Source organism: Eschrichtius robustus, chromosome 10, assembly GCF_028021215.1.
Source record: "Eschrichtius robustus isolate mEscRob2 chromosome 10, mEscRob2.pri, whole genome shotgun sequence".
Classification (NCBI taxonomy): domain Eukaryota; kingdom Metazoa; phylum Chordata; class Mammalia; order Artiodactyla; family Eschrichtiidae; genus Eschrichtius; species Eschrichtius robustus.
In genome coordinates, this window is record NC_090833.1 from 21739013 (window position 1) to 21757497 (window position 18485).

Genomic DNA, 18485 nt, shown 5'->3' on the forward strand with positions numbered 1-18485 from the left:
TCTATTTAAAAAGTCTTTCCTATCCTATCACGTTGTCTTTCCTCCTACATAACATTCACTACAATCTGCAATTACCTTGTTGATTTATTGTTTTTGTCTAATTATTCTCTCCCTCAGTTCTGCGAGGGCAGTGATCTTTTCCATTTTGTTCTCTGCTATAGTGACTAGCATAGTGTCTGGCATGTACTAGGTGCTCAGTAAATATATGAATGAATGAACATAGGCCACGAAAGCTCAGAGGGAGAAGGGATCCCTCCATTAGTCATGGAGCAGATTCATGACTGGGAAGGATTTTGCTAGGTCTGAGGGAGATAGAGTGTACCTCGAGGAGAGAGAGGATGAGCAAGGTGGAAGGGGGTAGAAAGGGGGCATACACTGTAGGTTTTCAGAGGTGGAGCTGCTCTTGAGAGGCAGTGGGTGTAGGAGAAGGAATCTGAAGGATGTGGATTCTGCTTGTAGCCATCACATGACTACCTATGCGACTTTGGATGTTTTATTTAACCATCTTGAGCCATTTTACCTGTAAAATGGGGGAAATAATCTCTACCATGGAGGGTTACTGTAAGAAGTAATGATATATACTTGGGGCCCTACCGGGATGCATATGACGCTAAATGGTAGCTATTCATACCGATATTTAATTTAGATTCTCAGCTGCGGGTGTGCATACAAATCACATTTGCAGCTTTGTAGAAAAGCGGATGCCAAGAACCCAACTCAGTACTACTCATTCAGAAGAGTTATCTCTGGGTGAGGGTGGGGATGTGTGTGTGAGACTCCAGCATGGGTGATTTTTCAGAAGCGCCCCAGGTGATTCAGATTGTATAGCTATTGTTTAGAACCATGTGTTTAATCCAAGCCACGCCGGAATCCTCTCTAAATATCTCCTGCCAAGGGACTGTCCAACTCGAATAGCTCTGTGATGGGAACTCACAGAGTTGGGTCCAGATTGCCTACCACTGGACATCTACCTGAGTCCCTAGAGAACAGGCTATTGATTTCTTATCTACCCCCAAGTTAATATTAATTTTAAAAAATCTTGGGACTTCCCTGGTGGTGCAGTGGTTAAGAATCCGCCTGCCAATGCAGGGGACACGGGTTCGATCCCTGGTCCCTGAAGATCCCACATGCCGGGGAGCAACTAAGCCCATGCGCCACGACTACTGAGCCTATACTCTAGAGCCTGCTCACCGCAACTAGAGAAAGCCTGCGTGCAGCAACGAAGACCCAACACAGCCAAAAAAAAAATCTTGTCGTCCCAGCTAAAGCCACCATGCCTTCCATTATTCTTGGTGATGTCCAATATAGAAGCCAATTTAGTTATCTTCTGTACTCTTATTCCTTTAGTATCTATGCTTCTCCCCTAATCCGACTATCTGTCACCAGGTTCCCTCCCATATCTCTCCAATATGCTGTTTAGAATTCCAGCTTCAAGGTCCATAGACCTACATAAACCTATACCCTCAATCTATTCACTGATGATCCCTCTAATTTCCTGCTCTAACTGAACCCTGGCTTAAACTAGATGTTTTTGATGTCAACAATCACTGGGCAGTCTTAGGAAACATTAACCACCTGTTCGGTTGGTTGCTCATGCACACACAAATATACTCATGTCTTGGAATGTTTTGGGCCAGTAAACATGTCTAAAGGTTTGATGTTGGGAAAACATTCTGAGGGCCAAGGGGTCTTGTCTTGTGTCTGGTCAACATGTATGAGAAGGGAACAAATTCCTATGAGCAAACATGGGACTTGAGAGATAGATAGGGTTGGAGGATTTATTTAATGACCACCTCATTCTGGTCCCATAACTGCTCAGGATTTGCATCTGCACTGACCAGAGCCTAACTCTTTTTTGAAAAATCTCAGAGCCAAATGACTGGTCAGGTGGGTTGAGCTGTTATATTGAGAGTCTTATGATAACTCCAATGATAGCAGATGAAACCCTGCTCCGAGAGGCCTCCCTCAGGGAAGTAACTCTGGGGTTCTAGAACAGACCAAACATCCATAAGGGGTTGGAGAAGAGTACAATTACAGTAAATCCACCAATTCTGTATCAGAAGCTCATTTAAGAGAAGCCACATATTTCTAATGCCATGAATGGTTAATGGGGAGTTGGGAACAGATCATAACATTTTCTCTGTTTTTGTATGCTTTATCTCCATAAATGGGCTCATGTTTTAAAAGTCTGGATATCAAGAGTGCTTAATTTTCTTGGCTTTCTGCAGATGGGGGAGAAAACTAAAAATCAGAATGAAGGCCAAAAGTTATGTATTTTTCTTTCTGGACTTAGGTATAACTGGATTACATTTGCAATTATTATCACTACTTTACTTTATATTTTATATTTATTACATTTTCTTGAATAAAATTGTGTCTATGAGCTCCCCACTGCTGTATGGGAAATTTAGCATGTTTTATTTCTTCTCTTCACCTCACTGCTCAGATTTTATTGAAATAGTTTGGAATTTAATTTGCAAATTATTAATTTTTTCACATTGTTCAGCTTTTAGTTCTAGAATCCTTTACTGCTAGTTCTATCCAGCTCTACAGTCACACTTAAATGATTATGGAGACTTACCTGTACATCCTGCTTATTTCATTGCTCACTAGTGTTTCTTCTAAAGCCCTGTCCTTCTCCTTTCTTAGGGCATTTATTCTGATTGATTTTTTTTTTTTTTTGGTCTGAGGTTATTTTTAATTTTTCTTCCAGAAAAGATACACATATAGATTTTTTAAAAATTGTAAATATCTGAAAATGACTCTTTTATTCTTATATGAAGTAGAGTTTGGCTGGGTCTAAAATAGTAATGTCATAATCTTTGTCCTTCAGATTGTTTTCTGTAAATATTCCAGTGTCTTCTGGTAGTCAGAGTTGCAGAGAAGAAATTTCATGTCAGTTTTATAATTCCAGGTTTGTCTCCCTCTATGCAACTGATTTTTTTTTTCTTTGAAAGGTGCATATATATTGAATGTTTAGACTATAAATACTTTCCCCATTAATTTGCTTTAAAAAGTTCAGAGATTTTGTATATATTTCATTTACTCTTCAGTTAGCAAAAAAAAAACCAACAAAACTACATTTGCATTATTATCTGCTCAGGAGTTAATGATCTGAAGATACATACTAAAAGGTACCAGAAAATCTTAATATGTAAAATAACCCTGAGATGGATTATTTCATTGACCAAGGAATTCTCTATAGCATAAATAATCTCATAATTGGAATATTTTCTATACATGCATGTTTATAAATTTTATTAAACTCAGAGATCTCTATTTTCCTTACTTCTGAACAATCTTATTTTAAATACCTGCAACTGGATTATTTGATGGGGTTAGTGTTTTCTCTTCTCCCATATGACTGGACTCTATCATTACTAAATATTTATTTCTAAAAGGTGAATTATGAGGTAGAAGTCATGGGTCATAACAAGTGCTGTGCTACTTCCCATTGCAGAGATCGACTGTGGCCGCCCTCCGGAAGTGCAGCACGCGGTCCTGGTGGGGAATCACAGCTCCAGCCTGGGCGGTGTGGCTCACTATGTCTGTCAAGAGGGCTTTGAGAGCTCTGGAGGAAAGATCACTTCTGTTTGCACAGAGAAAAGGATCTGGAGAACAAGTACTTCGTCATGCACAGGTATAGACTCCATTCTGTGGGGCTCCTGTCTCGTGGAAGCAAACAGCAGAACCTAAAACCTTCGATTGCTTACCCTGTGTACTGCCCTGGCTGTGCCATTTACCTGGGCAGGCACCTGGCTTTAGGTTTGTCAGCTAAACCCTGAAGATTTAGAGGGTGGATTGGGAAAATAAGTTGGATAGGAAATTTTATGCATCTAATCTTTTGAAACCCACCTTAAATCACAGTGATTCCTGTCTCTTCTGCTTGGTTGCCTGAGATATTTTTCTCCATGAACCATTTTCTCAGGGGGGAATACTTAAAAGTCCTAATTAAGCACATGGTGACAGCTTTTCAGAGAGAAGGTGGTGTAATGTATATCGAGGTTTTTAATGTTTATTTTTAATTGTGGTAAAATATGAACAACATAAAATCTACCATCTTAATGATTTTTTCAGTGTTAAGTATATTCACGTTGCGCAACCAATCTCCAGAACTTTTTCATGTTGAAAAACTGAAACTCTACATGGGTTAAACAGTAACTCCCTACTTCCCCCTTCCCACAGCTTCTGGTACCACCATTCTGCTTTCTGTTTCTATGAGTTTGACTAATTGACCTCATGTAAGCAGAATCATGTAGTATTTATCCGTCTGTGACTGGTTTATCTCACTTAACATAATGTACTACAGGTTCATTCATGTTGCTGCCAATGGTGGGATTTCCTTCTTTTTTCTGGCTGAATAATATTTTGTAGTATACATATAAACATTATGCTTATCAATTCATCCACTGATGGACAGTTGTGTTGCTGCCACCTTTTGGTTTTGTGAATAATGCTGCTGTGAGCACGGGTATACAAATATCTCTTTGAGACCTTGCTTTCAATTCTTTTGGATATATACCCCCAAATGAAATTACCGGTGAAAAGGAGTTTTGAGACTTCAGTTCACATTCTAGCAGTGCCATGTGTTAGCTGTGTGTCATTAGGTAAGGCATTATTCTCTCAGAGCCTCAGTTTCCTCATCTATAAAAGGGAGAAAATAAAACCTGCTTTTCCTACCTCAAATAGTTGTTGAGAGGGAATCAAATGAGATAATCTATGGGGAGCATTTAGAAGTTTAAACTACTGTGCACATGTTAGGTCTTTTACTGAAATGATTAACCTTGCTTGAAGAGGATCTTCTCATGAGTCAGAAGTGTAGACTTCCACATGCTTTATTTCACACCTCGGCTTCCAAGAAATAAGATGGGAAAAGGCAATGATTCTTAGGTTTGTGGTGGTTGGCCGTGGGTGTGACAAATGGTTGTCACCTGGTCTTGAATGGCTCTGGGAATTTATTTCAAGCTGTTAACTTGCTTGGCTCTGAAGACAGATCTCTGAAGAGTGAAATCTCAAGGTAGCTTTGGTCTAGGTCTCTGGCTTGATTTTGTAGCGGAATTATGGAAGAATGTCTTGGGTGTTGCCAATCAAAGTTTTCCATAGGAAAGTCTAACCAGAGCAAATACAATATGCGGACTGCTGGTGATTATTTGTCCATAGAGGAATGGTTCATGACCATTTTGGGGTTAGGAATTTGATGAAATCTATCAATTTGTTCAGTAGATGTTTATTTAGCATACACTATGTGTGAGGTACTTTGCTGGACACTACTTTCTTGGAATTTACAGGGCAATAGGGTAAATAGACTTTTCTCCAAAGAAATGCACATACGGATATACATATAATATTTTACAAAATCATGGACCTCTGAAGGCCTTGGGTAAAGCATCCCTGGAGTAGATGAAGAACTCAGCTCTGCTGCTGAGGCCCTGCCTGTGCCATGCATTTCCCACATTCAGTTATCTCTACCACAACTGCAGCAGGCTGTAGGCTAGAGATTGCAATCATAGTAACAAGGAAGGGCAGACACGGATGAGAACCCAGAGATCGAGTTTGGCCTTCTCTTAGGTCCCATTGACTTGCCCAACTTGCACAGAGAAGCAAGGGCAAACCTGTAACTAACGCCAAGGACTCCACAGTCCCAGTCTTCATACTTGGGGACATTGAGAAGAGCTAATGCCATTTTGAACCAGACTGATAGTCATTCCAAACTATTATTGCACCTCCAGCAGCACCTCTAAGAGTTATTTGGAGGAAGTGAGGCAGCTGCCACGTGGGTTGCTGAATTCAACATCTGGGGAGGTGGTCTTGGCCCAGAGCTACCTATGGAGTCACTTGGTCAGAGAGCTGGGCGTAGCTTCTGGACCCTCAGCCATTTGCTTCATTGTTCAAGCTGCTGTGCCTCCACCATTCAGAATTCATTGGGGGTACCAGGATTAGTCACTCCATGAAAAACCAGTGGATCTGCATGGGGCATAGTAAGCTATTAATTAGCTGATGCTTATAGAGCACTTTGAAGAACAAACATGTTATGTAACTGCTAATTATAATTACCAACCTCAGCCTGCCACCGTTCACAAAGTCTGTGGCTCCAGCTGCAGCTGTTTCCATGGGTTTATGCAAGCTTTGATTTAAGGAGAGAAAAGGCTTTCTCCCTGAGGGCTGTGATCTTTCTGTGAGGAGGCCTCTATGCCCTCAATCAAGATTGGCAGCTAAATTCAATTTCCTCAGATAAAGGGGGCGATTTACATGCTGATTAATTCATGGCACAGTGCACGTGATCGCTGGGTGGGTAGGTACGAGAGGCTTCTGGAACTGTAGTGAGAGATGCTGATTACCATGGCTCTTGCTCAGCTGCCCTCCCTTCCTTCTTTTTCCTGTTTTTCACCTATTTCTTCACACCTCCCCTTCTGTCCCAAATCTCTCTGTGTATTTTGTATTTACCTCCTTCAATGTTCACTTTTGGGTTTTTTCCCCATCTTCTTTTACGTTTCTGCCTAACCTGTGAATGCCTTCTACCCTTGTCCTTTGTTTTCATTCTGTTTACCCATCTTTTTATACATGAGCGTTTCATTCTAAATTGGGTAGAATAACTTATCTTCACTTTACGTGAGTTGTTGTTAGTTAAAAATATTTTTGGAGTCCCTATTTCTTTGGATTAATAAGATGGATCTGTGTGTGTGTGTATATATATATATATATATATATATACACACACACGCACACATATATATATTTAATTTTATTGAAGTATAGTTGATTTACAATGTTGTGTTAATTTCTGCTGTACAGCAAAGTGATTCAGTTAGATCTGTATATGTTTTTAATGGAGTGTGAACTCCGGCAAGGCGGTGGGACTTTTTAATTTTTTTTTAAGGCCAGTTTAGACTGGAAACTCCAGACAGCTGAGAATTAGGCAATTACTTTAGTGTCTGGAAAAACCCCAGGTGGAAGCTTGATGTTCAGTGAGTCGGTTTACCTCAAGATCAAAGGGACTGATTCATTCTTGATAAGACTGTCCCTGGCTTTCATTCTGCACAGGTCGTTTGGCTTTTTACGTTTAGAATCTGAGTTAATAATTATGAAGTTGACGCTCACTCACTCCAGGCTCTCTAAAGAGCAACATCTCTATGGAAACACAGACTGACTGCTGGGATCCTTTCTGGGCCCCCTCACCCGACTCAGGGACTGAGTCCAAATGCCTCCAGGCCTCCTGTTAGCTCCTGCCCCTTCTGTTTTGTTGTTGATCCTCCTCTTCAGCCCAGTGAGTGCTCACTCGCAGCTAGACATATTTCAGATAGAAGAGAAAGGTCAGCCGGAATAAATGGGCACATTTATGCAGATAGCCACATGGCTGGGATTTGTTTGAATATGTGCATAATGTTTAGACCGTCAAGCATTATAGCTACCATTGATTGTGCACCAACTTAAACACCCACGGCTCTGCTAGGAGCCTTGATGCTTGATTTCATTTTGTCCTCAGAAAAACCCTGTGAAGTGTTGATATTTTCATTTCATAGATGAGTAATCTGAGACTCATAAAAGTTACGCAACTTTCACAGGGTCTTTCAATGACTAGTAAAGGGCAGAGACAGGATTTGAACTCAGGCCTTTAAACCTGGAAAGCCCACGATCTGTCTCCTGCCACTTTCCTAAGCTTGAATTATTTGTAGACCACCCTGACAATGTTTGCCAGAACAAAAGTATTTTTTAGTTTAATAAGTTTCTTAAAACAACTTATGTTTAAAACTTAAAATTTTAATTTAAATTTATTGATCAAGGACACAGTAATACATGTGATATCATGAGTTTGATGAGCACCTGGGTTTTTTCAAATATACACAAAAACCAATACAAAGCAGACATATAAAAATGTATTCATGTGCCACCAAAAAATCATCCTAAAGTGTATAATGCATTTTAGAAAAGCACTACTTTAAGCCATGCTGCTTCTACCTATTTTATGTGACCCTAATGACTTAAAAAGAAGAAAGGAAGCATAGCAAAACTCTTATAGCCAAACATGCATTTATTCAACGTTGTCACCTTGGGAAGCCATACCCTCATTTCAGTGATGCTGCTATTACCAAAATGTGTTGGTTTTGTAATCTATTTGGGAATTGCCTTTGGAGGTAGTTTATGAGTCATATTAGAAGACTGGTCATATCACTTTTGAAATCAGATACGAGAAATGACATTGAGCTTGACATTCTGTTAAGGTCTCTTGAATTTATTCTGTAGGACCTTTTACTGTTTTCAAAAGTAGAGAAAATGGATATAAAATTGGAAACCAAGAGAGTGCACTAGACTAGGCCCTGGCCGCAATGGGACTTCTGAGAGAGTAGTCTGTGCTCACTGTATCTGTCCCCTCCCACCCTCTTCTCTTCTGAGCTTCCTGAAGGAGAATCAGGCATCCAACACCCCACTTCACTGTAGCTCTCTCTCAAGGTCACTGATGACCACCTGTCAAATTCATGTTCTAGTGTCAATCCTCCTTCCTCTTAACCTTTCCACAACATTGAGCATTGTTGATAAGCTATCCATACATTTATCCATCTATTCAACCAGTCAACCAAATGATAAATATTTTAAAAATATCTATGTCCAACCAACTGTATTAGTTTCTGGGGATGGAGAGATAGATAGATCTTGTCTTTGCTGTCATAGAGCTTACATTCAAGAGAGATAGACATTAAATAACTAATTACAAAATTATTTAGTTACAAACATGATGAGTACCACAGAGAAATACTGGATGCTAATAGAATACTAAAATACATAACTTTATATATGTACATTTATACACACACACGCGCGCACGCACCCATGCGCCACGTGCAGAATCTAAAGCAAAGCAAAGGTACTTTATAACCCACGGAGGCTTTTGTCCCCAAAGTCCAATTCAGAGTTCAGCTGGATGCTATGGGGGCCTACTTTGTTTAGGCCAGAGAAGCCTAAACGTCCTACAACTGGACAAGGCAGAGACCTGCTCTGCCTGCCTCTGTCCATAGTCAGACCTCAGATCTGATCATGGCACCACATGCCCTCCACTGGGGAAGAAAGAGCCATATGAGAGAAGAGCAAGAGGTCGAGCCCCCAGTGCTTATGTTCTGCTCCAGGCCCTTCTTGGGTGGGAGCGAGGAGGTTGGGGGGATTGGTGGGAAGGAAGGGAGATAACGTTCGAGGAAGCAGACACTCCTTCAGATCTTCTCTTTCCTTGACTCCCGAGGCATCACACTCTCCCAGCCAGCCTCCGACCTCCTTCTGCATTCCTCTTTCTCCTCTAGTTTCCCCTTTGGTTTCCATGTGTCCCAGTGCCCTGCCATCACGCCACCTGCTCTCCATGCCCTACCTGGGCATGTCACCTGCACCCAGGGCTTCAACTACCATCTACCCATTGATGACCTTCAAGACTGTTTTTTTCACCCAGGTAGATTAACTCAGACTTAGCATGTTCTAAACACAATTCGTTCGTCTCTTTCTCACAAACCCAGTCTGCTTCCTCCTATATTTCTTATGAGTACAGTAGAAGGCAATCCATTCAGACTCTCAGGCTCAGAGACTGGCAGTCAGCCTAGACTCCTTATCTCTTGCCTCCTATTGCTTCTCCTTCAGAATTGCTCACGGTTTTAAATACAGTGCCCTGATTTCATCTTTTTACCTTTTTGCTGAATAACTACTTCAGTGCAAAGGCTCTGGGCTTTGGAGTCTGGCAGGTCTAGTTTTGAATCCTGACTTCATTGCTTACTCGCTGTGTGACCTTTGGCAGGTTACTTAACTTCTCTAAGCCTTAGGTCTGTAAAATGGACACGATAATGTCAAATTCATGGTGTTATTTTGAAGATTAGATGAATCATACATTTAAAGTACTGTACATGCTATCTGGTCCATAGTAACAACTCAATAAATGTTCACTCATTATTGATTTTATGATTGCCTCCTATGACTGCTGGGAAAGTGTGATCAAATCTATAAAGACCTATGTATCAGTGTTTGATGTATTGTAATCACTGAGTAAAGGTTATCACATTCTTTCCTTGTGACCTCCAGTGTCTCCTTCAAAACACACCAGAGTTATCTTTCTAAGAAAAGAGGTCCCCATCATCTTCCTGCTTTTAGCTCTCCAAGTCTCGTCGGAGTAAGTCTGTGCTTAGTCTAGCGAGCAGGTCTTCCCAAGTCTGATCCCTTCCTCTCTCTGCAACCTCGCTTCCCCTCTTTCCTCCTCCCCAGCATGTTACACGTCTCTGTCACCACTCTGAATCTGCCACACCCTTTACACTTGCAGGCATTGGACCTGCTGTTCTGTCTTCTGTCTTCCTCACTCTTCAGCCATTCAGCCCTGAAGGTCATTCCCCCCACGAAGCCAGCTTCCCCAGGTCTTCCAGTGAAAGTTGGTGGCTTCTTTCTCTATACCCTGTGGTACTTGTGTGCAACTTTGTTCTGATATTTATCAAGTTGTAATTTTTCTGCTTATATGTTTGCTCCCTCCATTAGAAGCCATGTTCCTGAGGGAAGGACTTCTGTTCTGATCATCGTCACAGCCCAGTGCCTGGCATGGGAGGATGCTTGGCATTCGATAATCGTTCAGTTAAGGGTCAGTGGTGAATAAAGTGCCCTGGAGTCAGTTCCAAAGAGAACTTCCAGAAATGTTTTCAGTTTTAGGTACTATTAGAATTAGGGCATAGTCTCCCAAGTCATCTCTTTTAAAGGGGCAACATGGATATTGATGTTTAATAGCTGATACATTTATAATGAAGTCTTTCCAGCTGATTCGTAGACACCTGGAGGGAAAAGCCACCGGATTTTGTTATACTACTCCTTGGGATGAAATATCTGACATCCCTATAATCAGATCTGGGTCCCTCTGTGAAGAGAGCATGGCACAGCCTGGAGGCAGATAGCATTTTTGAGATGTTATTTGCAGTTGTCATAGTGAATGAGCAAAAAGGAAGAACAAGAAAGGAAACTTTCATGTTTCCTTTCTAATCTCTGCTTGGGTGGCAAAGAGGTCCCGAGTGGGAAGGAAATGTGCTTTACTGGCAACTCAGAGAGAAGGTGAGGGGTGGGATGTTTCCTTTTCCTTCTGGACCAGAGGGTGAGTATCAGAGGGATGTGGGAATGAGCAGAGGAGTCTAGAACTCTAGGGCTTTGAAGGTCAGTGGAGAGGGAAAGGGCCAGGAATATTTGGGGCTTGTTCAAGCTGATAAAAGACTGGTGCCAACATCATCATTATGCTACCCAAGGAGGTGAATGGATAGGTCTTTGCATCTATCAGGATACCCATGTCCACAACTGGAGTATTTCTTTGATTTCAAATTATCTGTGCTCCAGGGAGAAACATTGATGCAGAGACCCAGGAGTGCTTTAGACAGCCATAGGTGATCCTCTGGTGTCTCTCCAGAAGTTTGCCTGTTTTCCTCTCTCTGCCTCCATTTATTCCCACTTGTAGTCAGCTGACCTGGGCTTACCCAAGACCAGGTAATGTGTAACAGAGAACCTCGGCAATGCTGCTGAAGGGATGATTTAGTAAAGATATAAAATCTTCCATAGGCAAAGAGAGCAGTAGACTAGGGTCTGTCTAAAGATAGTATTGGTTCTGAGTAGAGGAGAAATTAGTCAACCCTACAGGTGCCTGAGGTGCAGGCTCCCTTTCCCACTTGGAGGCTGAGAAGAGATTTACTAGAAGGGAAGGATGGGGGCTGAGATGAAGAGAGACATCTTCTGGCGCGGAGACTTATCTTTCTCACCCTTCTTGATGGGAGTCTTACCTTGGGTTTCCCAGAAAGCAGGGCCTGAGGCAGAGGGCTTATAGTTTTTTCACAATAGGGAATGCTATCCCGGAAGCAGGAGTGAGGGCTAAGGTGAGAGTAGAGCAGGGAAGGAAGCAGAGCCAGTGTAAGGACGCCTTGTTGCAATGGTCTTCACTGAGTGCAAGTCTTGCTCCATCAGTGCGACAGCGCCCTGAGAGGTCTTTGTAGGTCTGCCCTTCAAGGGGAAGAAAGATAAGGGGCAGACTTATCTAGTACCTCCTGTCCCCCAGGAGGTGTTAATACCCCCCACCACTTCCAGGTTGCATGTGCTAGGGTATGCAGCAGGGAAGCCCCAGCATGGGAGACAAGACACGGTCATGGTATCAAAGCCCATGCAGGGCTGGAACAAGGAACAGGAGAAGCTGAGAGGTTCTAGAACATCCACAAGGGATGTCTGATTCAGTGGGGAAGCTTGAATTTGGGCTGAGGAACATTCCTGTGGGTGAGATGATGATTCCCTTCTCCAGAGGTGTTGGTTTGGTAACTTCTACCCGCAGGGAATTTTATTCCTTTTGATGTTGGTGTAAGTGAAATTTTCTTTTTTTTAGTTTCCTTTTTGGAATGTTCCTTGCTAGTGGACAGAAATGCAATTGATTTTTGTACATTGACCTTGTATCCTGCAACCTGGCTGAACTCCTTTCTTAGCTTTGTGTGTGTGTGTGTGTGTGTGTGTGTGTGTGTGTATGTGAATTCCTTAGGATTCTTTATAGACAAGAGTATGTCAACTGCAAGTAAAAATAGTTTTACTTATCTGCAAGTAATTTATTAAATGGATAAAAAGCTAGATCCTTGCCCCCTTCCCATCTGGACAACTTCCTAGGTGGTTCACTAGGTTCATTGGAAACTGTGTTACCTCAGGAACCGAGGCCCTAATACTGTTTCCCATATTGCCAAATATATTACATGAAATACACACAGAATATATAAAAAAAGCAGAACAACTTGAAGAAATTAGTGGCTTCCTAGTAAGTCAGGATTAAATAGCTTCAGTTAAAGGAGCCCTGGAAGTATCCAGGGACCTTGTGGAGAATTTATTTAGTTTACCCCAACGGGTTGCTCCTGAGGAATGGTCCTATGTGGTGACGCGTGTCATTTCCCTCTTGGGAACAGCAGTGACCTGGAAATAACGCTCCATCAGCTGGGTGGGATGAGGAAGCCGGAAGCTGATCTTACCTGTGCAGCTGCAGGGAGGATTCAGGGCTCAGCTCTGGGCCGCTTTCTATCCCACAGGAGTGGAACACCAGTGGCATCCAGTGGCCTGTCAGACCAATCACAGGTTGGAATTCTCACCCATACTTAAGCAGGAATCTTTCCTTTTCCTCCAAATCAGGTAATGGGCCAAGCTCACTCATGGTGAAGTTAAATTGGGTGATTGGCCTGGGGTAACTTGAATTGCTGATTCGGTTTCTGAATCAGAGCATGAATGGTGATCATCAGAGAGACCAGCTGGGCAGATAAACTAAGTCATGCCCTCTAATGTGGTGGCCATTAGGGTTTTTCCAAAGCCCATCGATGCATTTTGTGAGTGGACTCTCTCTTTTTCTATTTTAGAAACAATTATAGAAATTAATGACGTGTCAGTGTTTAATAACACTTGTGTGAGGTGGCAAATAAACCCAGGAAGAATAAACTCCAAGATCGTATATGTGGTAAGTAAAGTGAGCTCCTTTTTCCTGCTAGGGCAGAAATGGTTACCATGGGAATAACAGTAGGAGGGACTTGCTTCCCGAAGTGCTTCTCAATCTAATAGCTTTCCAATCCCATAGCCCTTTAAAAAAGTGAACAGAATTTTTAAGATATCCAGATTATTTTATTTTACATTTTGTGTTTAGTATATTTGTCATCCTCCAGCGTGTATGTGTGTGGGATGTATTTATATTTGGTATCATCATTATCGCTTGTTTGCAAGCTCTTGTATTTCACTCCCCCAGAACAAGCCTAGAAGCATCTGCTGCCTCGGTGACAGTTTGCAGCGAGCGGGTCTCAGGTTGTGTTGCCTCCATTGATTGCTGGTCATTTGAGTGCAGGATAGCACTCCCTGGAGATACCCCTCATTTTATGTCGCTTCTCAGCATTTATGGATTACTGGGCTGATCAGATTTCATCATCAGATACCTGATAGCAGAGGTTTGCCCTATTTATCTCCCCTGGGGTGAGCAGTGCAGTATTAAAGGGAGTAGTAAGAGAGTAGGTTCCAGCACCACAAAAATCTCTCTTGTTTGTTTTAACTGGAGTCATGGTGGGTTCTCTTGTCTTTTCCCCTCACAAAGATATACATAAAAGGACAACGGTTGGACCCCGTGGAAACAGTTCATGAGGAGACAGTTAATTTGACCACAGACAACAGGACCCCGGAAGTGTGCCTAGATCTGTACCAGGGCACCAACTACACCATGCACATTTCTACTGCCTCTCCCAGACGCTCTGTGCCAGCCATCATTGGGTTCCAGACAGCTGGTAGGTGGAGGTGAAGTCTCATTTCCTCCTAGAAAATGCTAAGCACAGGATGTGGGGAAATGTGCTTCAGAATCTACTGGTCAGGAGAGTTCACGGTTGCTTTCTGAGATTTGTAGCCAGGGGATTAATTGCTCTAAGGCTCAGAACCAGAGCGGGTCTGGTAGGAGAGATTCCTATCCTATTGATGCCAGGCTGAATGGTCACTGATGTATTGATTCTCAGCTGCGTCCTCTGGTTGACGTGGAAGGTAATAAGGCATTTAAAAGAGGAGAACAGTAGGTGATGATGCAGTCCATTTCAGTTATCCAAGGCAATAGAGGGTAGCCACATGGCTTATCTTTGGTAGGAAACTCAAAAGGCATTCACTCTTGCCTATGGGAAAGGTGGATCCAGGGAGGCTGACCCAGGAGCTGTGCTCCAGGATGGGAACTGACCCTAGGACTGATTGGGGGTGGGGAACCGAGTTGAGAGTGGGCAGGTGGAGAGGGGGAGGCAGCCTTAGGATGCAGGAGGGTGGATGCGGGGTGAAAGAGGAGTGGACAAGAAGGAGCTTCAAGAAGTCATAATAAACCCCAAGGCACATAGTTATCACATGGATTTTTATATCATCATGACAATTACAGTAAGTTTTTTTTTTTTTTCATAATTCTGGTTGTGGGGTGTCAGGACTAATTAAACTCCTAATAAGCAAACCTTGAAAAGCCATTGGTGACATTTATTATTTTGGATGAGTTGAGGTAGTTCTCAACTAGCTATTTGATGTCCTAATTAAGAAAACTCAACCTTTAGGTGTTGCTGCCACGAGGAACTGGGAAGTAACATGGATGTTGCAGAAATAATTGAAGTCTGCCAGTCTTAACAATATCAAGCCAACTATGAAATTATACAAAATAGGTCTCAGGGTACTTGTATATAAATAAAACAAAATGATTTATTTCTAAGTAAATACTAGGTAGGGAAAGATATTGTCCAATTAATATAGTAACTAGAGAAAGTTGTTCAAAGTTAAAAATAAACTACTGTAGATTTATTAGGAATATGTCTTCTTTAAAAGAGCATCCCAGGACTCCAAACTCATCTATCTCTGTTCAGTCAGAATGACAGCTTGCTGTTCAGTGTCAGCTGTTTTTACTAATATCCTCTTCAACCTCTTCAAGTTAATTTCCACTGAGAAAAGCATGGCCTTTTGGGTCAGACATACCTGGATTTGCATCTTAACTCTGCCGCTTAAGAGTTGGGTGACCATGGCTGAGTTTTTTAATGTCTCCAGACCTCCTTCCTCTGTCTGAAATGTTAAGTGGAATTGGATTAAATTTGCAAATTAATCTAGTGAGAATTGGGATTTATATTGAATTATTCCAACTGGGAACAAAGTACGTTTCTACATTTACTCCATATCTACTCAAATTTTGTCTTTGCTGTTTCCTTATGCACTCTTGTGAAGATCTGTCATTCCCTCCTCTATATCCTGCACATTTAGCCATCTGATTTCATTATTAGCGTTATGCTAGTTCTCTTTAAATGAATTGGGAAGTTGTCCATATTTTTTATACCTTGGAAAAGTTTATATCACTTTAGAATTATCCCCTTCCCTTAAAGTTGGACACATTGCTCATAATATTATTTAAGTTTCACCCCTTTGGGAGATGATTCTTTGATAACTTTGTCAGTTTCTTCTATGCTTTTGGGGGTCTGTTTATGCTTCTTACATTTTCTTGAGTCAATTTTTATAATTTGTACTTTCCTAAGAAACGTCTGTTTAGCTGTGATTTTAAATATATTGGCAGATATATTGGTAGAATGTCACATGGAATATTTGTTTACAACTCCTCTGGGGTTACAGATTATATAACCCCAGGTTATTTTGATTTGTAGTTTTGTGTTTCTCTCTTTTTAACACTTGATCTGCTTTGCTTGGGTTGTCTGTTTTATTACTGTTGTTTTCCCCAAAGAGTAATCTCTTGGGTTTTTTAATTGTTTTTCTTTCTCTGTCTTATTAATTTCTCCCCTTATTTTTTTTTTTTATTATTTCCTTCTCCCTGATTCTCTTAACTTCGTTATATTGTTCTATTACTAAATTCTTGAGTTGAATGCATAGTTCAACTTATTTCCATTATTTTCTGTTTGATAATAAAAGCCTTCAGTGCTTCTTTCTCCCTTCCAGATTTGAGCTTTGGCAGAATTCCTTAGGCATTTATACATGTTCTCTTTATCTTTACTTTCAAGACATGGTATAACTGCTATTCTGATTTTCCCTTGATCGAAGAATTATTTATGAGGGTGTTAATATATGTTCTCTTTATTTTTACTTTCAAAGCATTATATACTTGCTATTTTTTATTTATATATTTATTTATTTTTTTGGCTGCATTGGGTCTTTGTTGCTGCGTGTGGACTTTCTCTAGTTGTGGCGAGCAGGGGCTACTCTTCGTTGCAGTGCGCAGGCTTCTCATTGTGGTGGCTTCTCTTGTTGTGGAGCATGGGCTCTAGGCACGTGGGCTTCAGTAGTTGTGGCACACGGGCTCAGTAGCTGTGGCACACAGGGGCTTAGTTGCTCTGCAGCATGTGGGATCTTCCTGGACCAGGGCTTGAACCTGTGTCCCCTGCATTGGCAGGCAGATTCTTAACCACTGCGCCACCAGGGAAGTCCCTACTTGCTATTTTGATTTCCCCATTGATTGAAGGATTAATTATGTGTGTTATCAAGTGGTAGGTTTAAAATATTTTTAACATTTACACTTTGTTGTTGATTTCTAGTTTTTTTTTTTTTTACATTTTAGTATTCTTTGTGGGGAATTTATCAACATTTTCTTGGGGCTTACTATTTGGCAAAGTTTTGTGATAATAGGTAGAGTGTTTGCTTGTAAGGTAAGATCTAGTCTTAAATCAGCTCTAGTAGTAAGGTTTTTCAGGACTTCTGTTTTTGTTGTTGTTACTGTTTTTTGCTTACTTGGATTGCCATTCTTCTCAGTTTCTCTTAGAAATTCTAATTGTTTTGTTTCACACATTTTGATGTTATGATATTTATGTTCGTGATTGATATCTTAACTGTAGATTCTAACTTCCACTATTAAGAAGTGGCTCACTTTAGCCTATTTAATTTTTTTTTTCCCTGATTTTCTTGATTTCTTTGTGCTCTATTTGCATGATATGCCTTTGCCCCCCTTTTGTTCTTCTTAAAAGCTATCTGGATAACATTGCTACAGATGTACTCTAGGAGACAGCATATGTTGCAAACCTTTTTGAGAAAAGTAGTAGTTAAGCAATTTACATTAGTGTTGTTTGTGATATGGTTTTCCTTTCTTCTGTCATCTTAATTTTTTCTCTTTTTTATGCTATGTTGCTATGTCCATTGTTTTCTCTTTTTGCTGCACGGATTTTCTTTTTTCAGTGATTCAAACAGTATAGATTTTGCTTTTATTCTGCATTACACATTAAAAAACAAAAATAAAAAAATCCTATTTGAATGTGTATTTCTCTTATTGCCTGTGTTGACTGAAATAATGTTAACTTCTCCCCCAGTAAGATAAGGAAGTTAGCATTCTTTACTTCCTTTTATTCCTTCCCCTTTTGCTTCCCTTATGTTATTGGTTTAATACAGCATTTTATTGCCAGCTTCTTATTTTTAATTATTTTTAACATGTACTACATCTTTAAAGGATTCATTTTTATATTAATTTATAGCAATATTCATAACAATTATTTAAATAGGTATATATTTTAATAGTTTCAGTGTTTACTGCCAGTTCTTTCATACCAAAACATCTCTATCTTTCTCTGTATTTTTATTTCTCTCTCTGCACAGTGATTTCTATCTTCTTACTGAGGAATGGGATACTTTCTGAGCCCAGGATTATCTGAGAACATCCTTTTGTTGTCTTCACAAGTGAATAGGAACTTGATTGAAGATCAAATTCTTGGGCCAAAACCTTTGTTGTCAGAATTCTGGTGGCATTTCGCATTGGCTTTAGGAATTTAAAGTTTTGAAAGAGGAATTTGAAGGTGTGATTAAAAAAAAAAAATCCTATGTAGACAATCTGATTTTTCAGCCTGGATATCATAGAAGCTTTCTTTATGTGTGAAGTTCAAGACTTTAATCATTTACTCATGCACATGGTAAATGTTTTGACCACTTACTATGTGTTTGACATTGTTTTAGGCATCGGGAATTCAATAGTGAATGAGACATGAGTCCTTTCTTTCATGAAATATCAGTCA

General features: G+C 40.7%; 1 protein-coding gene across 2 annotated transcripts in view; it reads left to right on the forward strand.

The window, feature by feature from the left end:
- Positions 1-18485, forward strand: part of SUSD1 (sushi domain containing 1) — a 136028-nt gene that overhangs the window by 37453 nt on the left and 80090 nt on the right. For both annotated transcript variants that reach the window (XM_068552905.1, XM_068552904.1), the window contains exons 6-8: positions 3461-3640; positions 13362-13459; positions 14081-14267. In XM_068552905.1, the coding sequence (XP_068409006.1) occupies positions 3461-3640; positions 13362-13459; positions 14081-14267 (465 nt within the window). The remainder of the gene's footprint in view (positions 1-3460; positions 3641-13361; positions 13460-14080; positions 14268-18485) is intronic.